The following is an 8,527-nucleotide window of genomic DNA, read 5'->3' on the forward strand; positions in this document are numbered from 1 at the left end:
TATATATATAAAATATACACACACACACACACACACACAGATTTATTCATTAATGTGTGTTATATTTTTTCCCAAACAGATTATGAAAACTTAAATACAAGGAGCTATAAAAGATTTCCAGAATTTTTACAACTCTTTTGCTTTAGATCATCTACACATGTTAAATCTTCAAATAAAATGTTAACTGCATCTGTCTGAAGGGAAAAAATGCAGTAATTGGTTTATAGTTATTTTCAAATCTTTCAATGTACTCTTATTATAAAATAACTTTTTTTTTATTCTAGCACGTCAATTTTTTGTTAAAAACTAACCAAAATTAAAAATAATTTGTTCATAATCTCTGCACAGGAGAGATTTGGTGTTTTCCAAACAAAGGAAATATATTGGTATTGGCATCAGTTATCAGCATATTGTATATCAGCAAAAATCCAATATCGTGCATCCCTAATATGTATGTGTGTGTGTGTGTGTGTGTGTGTGTTTATATATACACACACTATATTTTATTACATAATATAATAATAAAGAAAATTATATACAAATTGTTAAAAGCTTTTAACTTTTAACTATAAAAAGCCAGAAAATAAATTAAATTAATCAACATTTCTGGTAATTAATGTCATATAAATAAAATAAAATAAATAAATCAGTAGTTAATTATAACATACATATGTATGTATGTGTATATAGTTTTGAATATATATTTAATTAAATAAAATTAACTACAATTACTATTATATTATTAAAAGCATAGATGCACTGATATATAATATAAATAAGATAAATAAAAGCAATAAAATGAACAGTGAAAGTAACAAAAGCTTGTACAGTACATTATAACAGGCATAACTAAGTAAAAAAAAAACAACTTAAGGAAACATCTATTTGCTAAATTAATTAAGCAAATATACATAGTATAATATGAGTATAAGTATATTTTTTCAAATTTCAAGGATATGATATGTGGATTGTACCTGTGCTCTGTTTACCCTTCCAAACAATCTCTGTTACCTCTTTCCAGGTACTCACACAAACATGTACGTGTGTAACATGATGAAATGCAGTAGGTTTCTCCCTCTAGGTGTGTATCTGTAAGTACTTGTCTGTGTGCGTCTGTTCAAGCCATAGCAATGAACACCTGGAGGCACTTTGACGAGATAGAGACCAATCTGACGCACACAACACAACAGTTTCCCGATGCTCTGAGACCAAACACTGACCAGCATCCACACAATAGACTCATTTGAGGTGCATGCTGATTACAAACGCTCTGACCGGCTGTGACGTAATACTTTCACTATTTTCACTCAAACGAAGGAAGTGTCAAGGGGAATCATACGCTCACTGAACTGTTAAACATCTGCAGCTGTATTGAAGTGCTGCAGGAGAGATGATGTCAATGTCATTACCTTTAGGGGGAAAATAGGATTTGCTTTCTGCTTTATGAGGCCAGTCCACCACCAGGTGACCGTAGCGACGGAAACTGTTGGTGATCTCATCTGTTAGAAAAATGGAAAGTGTTTAGGACAGAAATATGGATTTTAAACATTGCAAAAAAAAAAAAGCAAGCAGTCACTGCATCTCCTCTGAATAACAATGCTGTAGACTCTAATTCTTTAAAATGCAGTTCATTGCTATGAATATCAAAAATCTTTAGTCATTTGCCTGGTGTTTTTCTGTGGCCAAAAATGCATAGCTCACAGTCTATATAATATTTTGGTCAGAAGATATACTTTAAGTCAGTGGCAAATTTAAGGAAATGTTCATTGAATTGAATTGAATTGAATTGAACTGAATTGAATTCATTCCATTCATTCATTTTATTTTATTGACCTTTATTGGCAACCAGGTGAAAAACAACTCTAAATGATTAGAAAAATAAAGTTCCCACATTCCCACAAACTGTCATTAAAGTTTTAGCATTTTTTAAAATCCCTTTATTTATTTGACAATTTTAAGAACTATAAACAAAAAATCGGACATACCTCAATCTTTCTTCAAGGCAACAAACAGATTGGTGTTATTTAACTATTATTTATATACTATTATAGTTTTAATTCGTTTTTTTTAATTTATATATAAAAGTAGGGAATTTCAAGGGCATCCAGAAGACACCAGTTAATGAACAATCATAATCATTAAAAAAAAAATTATTAACATTTTATATATATATATATTTTTTTTTTTTCATTTACATTTTTGACAATTTTTATGTGCGTTGGTCATTTTTGTTAGTTTTTGTTACTTCAATATATAATATTTTAGTCATTTCATTGCTTCAATTTAAACTAAACAAAAATTAGAATTTTTGCTTTGGAAACTACCTAAACTAAATGTTTTAATAGTTTTGGATTTAGTTTTAGTTAAAGGGATAGTTCACCTAAAAATGAAAACTGTCATAATTTACTCACCCTCAAAAAGATATTTTGAAGAATGTTGGTAACCAAACAGCTGCTGGTAGCCAATGACTTCCATAGTATTTTCTCCTTATTGAAGTCAATGGCTACCAGCAACTATTTTTCAAAACATTCTTCAAAATATCTTGAGCGATCAGAAGAAAGAAACTGAGGATGAGTAAATGATGATAGAATTTTCATTTTTGGGTGAACTCTCTCTTTAATGATAATAAACCTGAAACAGATACATATCAGCACTAAAATCATTGTGTATACAATTTTCGATTTATGATACTGTACCTTTAATACATATAATATTGATTAAATATTAATTAACATACCCTCCAAACTCAAGCTCAGTACTGAGGCGTGTCTATGTACCTTCATCGATGTCTGGTGGCAGTCCTCCGACAAACACCTTCCTGGAGTAGCGCTCAATCCTCTCTCCGTTCTGACAGCGGCTGGGCGAGCTCAGGCCAGAGGTCAGCCGCTGATCACCGTGACCGTCGTCCAGGAAGCCGTCCTCGAAAGGAAACAGTGAAGAGCGACCTGCAACAGGAAGTAGAGAAAACAAACAGAAGAAAAGGAGGAATCAGGAGGAATCACACAGGAAAGGAGATGAAAGAGAGAGAAAGCCAGAGGAGAGAAACTGATTAGTGGACAAAAAAATGACAAAAAAAACCCACTAGATTTCTACACCAATTAATTTAAACTCACTGAAAGTTATAATATTAATTTAATGTAATATACTACCATTTTATTTCAAAATTACGATTAAATTGATCAAAAGTTACTGTAAAGACATAACATTTATATTAAAATGCTGTTTTTTAACTTTATATTCATCAAAGATTCCTGAAAAAATCTGTCACTGTTTATTAAACAGCAAATCAGCACATTAGAATGATTTCTGAAGGATCATGTGACACTGAAAACTGGAGTAAAGATGCTGGAAATTCAGCTTCGCATGACAGAAATAAATAATATTTTAAAATATATTAACATAGAAAACTATTTTAAACTGGAACATTATTTCAAAATATCACTGATTTTACTGTATTTTTGATCAAATAAACACAGCCTTGGCAACCATAAGAGACTTCTTATAAAAACATGAAAAAATCATGCAAACCCCAAATTCTGAATGGTAGTATATACATATATTATGATATGTATTTCAATGGCATAAATAACCATATATTTTGGTTAAAAATTATTAATTAATGAAATATTACATGAAACTGGATTGTTCCAAAGTGAAATGAAACAATGAAGCTTTCATAAAATTCATCAATTTTAAACACCATAAACACAAAAATCTCCAATAATTACAAAAGACAACCCATTTCTTTATTTTTTTTACTCATATTTGTGAAGTGTTAACCTGAAGACACGTTAAAAAACAGAGATGCAATCGATATATTCAAAGCGTCATAAAACAAAGCAAATTTTCTTTTGCAATGCAAAAAATACAAATAAATAAAATTAATAAAATAAATAAGAAATTAGTGCTGTGATTGGAAGACCTTTAGACACAAACACTGATATCCCTTTTCCATCGCTATTCCTAGTTTTGAGAACATATTTAAACATGCAAAGTTATTTAATTCAGTTTCAAAATGCTGTCTTAATTGATCTGTTTTTAAAACATGTAACAAAAACAATAATGAACTCACATATATGATTGCAAATCAATTTATTTTAGACAGATGAGGAATGAGTAGTCAAAAATAGAATCAGGGTGTCCATTAACTAAAGGCATCCTGTCTCATTTGGGACTTTCAGACAGCTTCGGTGATTGTAGTTTTAAGATATTAGTGGTTCATGGTGGAAAAGGGGTATGAGAGGAGTACTAGAACCAAACTAGAGCCAAAGCCAACACATGTGAGGCGCAAAACCCTTGGACACAGAACTGGATGACAGAATTAGTTCAAGACTTGAAATGAGAGTTGCAGCAAGCCCATATGATTCACTTCAAACAGATCTTGTCAACATAATATTCTACCATCCATTGCTCATTTTGTTAAGAAACCAATAGCTAAAATATTCCTTTGTATGTATGCAATAACATAAAAGGAAACAATATTTTAATTAGCAGAAAACAATGGCAAAATCAACATGAATTAATGCAGTCACTGCACAAAGGAAGCAGATATTATGATATTATGACCCCCAGTGACCCTCATAGACAAGGAAGAATTCAGCCCTAGCAAAAGCCCCATCATTTCTGCGAGCACAAAGATAAAAAGGTGACAGGTTACCTCTTCTGCGACCATAGCTCCTGGCTGCTCGAGGGTGAAGAGAGAGAAAGATGGACAGAGAGGGACATGAATGAGGAGACAGACAGGGTTTTTTTTCCCAAGCTTGTTTTCACTTGTCGCTGCATTATGAAACACTTCAGTGCAATATTAGTATGCATAGCATTTTGAGTGATGCCGCAAGAGATGTCATGGATTTTCTATAGTTTTCTCATTCAGGTGAACACAACAGAATCTTCCTGTTCGAGCTACAATTAGTTAAAGTCCCTGTAAAGTCAATTCTGAGAATAGTTTCTAAACGCATTATAAATATTACAAATGTATTAACTGAAACACATTACAAAGACTGTGAATTCTGTAGTACTGAATAGTGGAGTTAGACCGTTAAACAGTTTTTCACCAATTCTGTGTTCAGGATTTTCTGGGCGGGGCTAAAACAGTGGCTCGATGGCGCACTGGAGCCACTGATCATGGCCCTCCCCTAACACTATAATAACCGTCAATGACGCACCGGAGCAAATATGTATGGGCAAATATTGTAAATCCAATTAAGCTGCTAGGAGCATCCATTCAGGCTATAGCGGTATTTGACAGTTAAGAGGCGGCAGCTTTCCCGAGAGTGGGCGTGGTTTCAGCACAGACAACGGACACGCCCCCAGCATCTGAGAGCTGAGGATACTGCCCATTTTTTCGAGATTTTGATAACTTATTTTATGTACTTACTTAGCGGATTTTTTTATCATTCAAATTTGGCTGAGTGGTTAATAATAAATTTTTCTGTGGTGTGACAAACTCAGAACTAAGGTTTCAAAGGGGTGGAAAATTTCCAATTTCTGGAATACTTCCAAAATTTACTGGAAATTTTCCAACTTTTTGCAACCCTACTCAGAACACATACTTAATATTGACTTTACAGGGACTTTAAACTGACATGTTAGCTAACTAACGGAATAACAAATCCACACAATCCAATAAATCCAAATGGCACAGAGATTGTGAGGAAATATTATTGTAATGAAAGTTTAATGTGTATTGGATTTTTTACTTTCAATTCTTATTTTTTTTGTTAAAAATATAATGCATTATATTTTTATTTTCATACATGTCAAATTACTGTTTTTTTTTTTTTTATATATTTTAAAATGTATTTTATTCCTGTGATTGGAAAGTTGAATTTCCAGCCATTACTTCAGTGAAAATTATCAATGTTGAAAACAGTTGTGCTGTTTAATATTTTCTGTAAACTGTCCTTTTCTGAAGAATTCTTTGATGAATAGATTTTTTTTTTCTTTTTTACTTTTGATTGATTTAATGAATCCTTGCAGAATTTCTTTTAAAAAATGCCCCCCAAAATGTAATTATTATTATTTAACAATATCCTGAAGGCTCCCGAAGTAGTCAGGTCTAAAGAAAGCCATAGAGAACGGCTCCGAATGCATGACATTTTCAGAGTTGGAGCTATTGTTCTCACTCTGCGGCGTCTCACTTTTTTGGGATTTCATTAAAACTGCCTGTAGCCACTGTGTACATAAAGACGTCTAACCGGCGTTGTCAGGGGGTCTCATACTCCTAGCAACAATGAAAGGAGAAAGCTACTGTGTCTGGAGTGAGTCACCACACACCCCGAGAGATGGACAGGGTATTTGTTCCTCACTGGGATTTGAGAAGTGACTGTAGGGCAGCAAGAAAAAGGAAAGTTACAGTGATACAGCAGTTTCTCTTTCTGTTAAAGAATAACCACTGTCACATTTAAGAGTGAGAAACCACAACTGGTGGAAGTCCCTCGGGCTGATTCTTAATACAAGTCACAGCATATCACACACAACCTTGACACACTGTCTGGGATTACAGAGCAAGAACACAGAGTCCGACAAACTCTGTCCTCTAAACATGTGTGAAATGAACAGCAGCCAGGCATTTTTGTGCAGTTTTGCTTTATAGATGGATGAACGTGTGGACCCAGACCATCAGCGGTTATAATGAGACAATCTACTTGTGCTTCTTGCTTCTAGTATAAATATGTGAGGGTGGTGTTCACAAAAAATACTGTGCTCATCTGAGGCATTTCTTAAGTGCTTGACTATGTATTTTTTGAACTAGATGGACGTCTTTAGCCATTACAGCATGTCTCACTGTTATTCAGAGTCTCATGACAAGACACGTTTTAAAGACGCCATGTTAAGTTATAAATAGTTAAACTTTTGTCATGCAGGGCAGCATATCAATGTCAGTTTGAAAACACGGACTAGTCAGCTAAATCTGTGGCAGGATAAACATATTTACATATAGACATGAATGAAGCCATTCAAATGGAAAAGACATCGGTATGTGTTTGATTAATTTTTTGAGTCAGTGAACTAGGATACTAATCAAAGTGATTCAAATTCACTTTTAAAGCCAATGTAAATTTAAATTGGGTACATTTTCGATCCACTAAAAGTTGTTGTTGCACATTTTGCAAATTTATATAAACCAGGGTTTTTATCGTAACATTTTTGTTAACTGTAGTAAAGCTGAAAACACTGAATAAGCATTAAACACGAATAAACTTGCTGCCAAAGGAACATTTCTAATGTTTGATTTGTTTGTTTAAGTTAAAGCACTAAAATTACTACAAGTAAATAAAATAAATAAAATTGAATCCAAACTAAAACTAAAACTAAAATAAAAATATAATACAAAAATCACATAAAATTACTAAAATGAATACAAATATAAAATATCTAAAATATAATATAATATAATATAATATAATAATCTTCCAATAAAAATGTGGCTGGTCAAACTGGGCGGTGGATGGTGGGCAAAAGTAGTTAGATCATCTAAATCGCTAAAAGATTACAATGTAAAGACTTCTTATCAAACTTCAGTCTGTGCAACTTTGAACTTTAAAGGCGAGTTCATACAAACAGACATGGAAACTATTCTCTCAGTTAAATTGTCCAAATTAGAGGTTTTAAGAGTGGTCACAGGGCCGGCCGGCTCCTTCCTGTGCTGCTTCCACCAAACGACGTCCATAAACCACACGAATGACACGCCAGACCTCAAACATCCCACTCGAAGCTTTTCAGTGGTACCTACAGCAGATACACAGATACCTACTACAACCATCAGGCTAATGAGCACGATTAGCTCGAGTCGTCACTGTGACCCTGCTAAAAACGCTCCTGGCATTTCCTCCCTTTCATGTTTGTTCCTCTGGCCGTACGCCACTGGCTGAGGAGGACCGTGTGTATATAAGCTTTCAGGGCTGCTAATCATAGCAGGGGAGATGCTCATGTGCGCGGTTTGGTGGCACCACAGAAGGAAACAGAGGGTCAGCACATTGCACTGGGGCCTACAAGACACTAATGAAAGACTGAAATGGGTTTCGCATTGGCTGATATGGGAAATTCTAGGGGAAATATAATGTCTTTATTAACAATACAACGCAATTTAATTATAGCAGAAGAGACCTAAATAAAATTGCTCAATTAAATTAATTGGTAGATTTTGAATTAGACAAGGGGGAGACACAAAGTAGTACTGTGCAAATAAGCATATACACTACCATTCAAAAGTTTGGGATCAATAAAACATGTTTTATTCAGCAAGGATACATTAAGTAGTTCAAAACTGATTTATAAGGCTACAAAAGATTTCTATTTCAAATAAATGTTCTTTTGAACTTTCTATTCATCAAAGAGACAGTGCACATCCCGAGCAAGATCTAATTCATGGACCAAAAGCGTGTGTAAACTTTATTGAGATCGGGACATAACAACCAGTAATTTAATTTCCAGCAACAGACGGTAGAAAGTTCAGCAATGAATGGTGTTCGATTTATGGCAGAATATAGTCCCACAACTGATCGTTTATTTTTTCCTCACGTGT

General features: G+C 33.7%; 1 protein-coding gene across 1 annotated transcript in view; it reads right to left on the reverse strand.

Moving 5' to 3' along the window:
• The window catches only part of LOC107679145 (cytoplasmic polyadenylation element-binding protein 3-like), a gene marked incomplete at its 5' end in the record, with an annotated part of 9,748 nt that extends 4,982 nt beyond the window's left edge, over window positions 1–4,766 (reverse strand). Inside the window, 3 exons of the mRNA XM_016474604.1 lie at window positions 1,410–1,499; window positions 2,778–2,945; window positions 4,658–4,766. Of these exons, the coding sequence (XP_016330090.1) occupies window positions 1,410–1,499; window positions 2,778–2,945; window positions 4,658–4,766 (367 nt within the window). The remainder of the gene's footprint in view (window positions 1–1,409; window positions 1,500–2,777; window positions 2,946–4,657) is intronic.
• Window positions 4,767–8,527: the final 3,761 nt, after the last annotated feature.

This window comes from Sinocyclocheilus anshuiensis, unplaced genomic scaffold (genome assembly GCF_001515605.1).
Source record: "Sinocyclocheilus anshuiensis isolate Anshui unplaced genomic scaffold, SAMN03320099.WGS_v1.1 scaffold300, whole genome shotgun sequence".
Lineage (NCBI taxonomy): Eukaryota > Metazoa > Chordata > Actinopteri > Cypriniformes > Cyprinidae > Sinocyclocheilus > Sinocyclocheilus anshuiensis.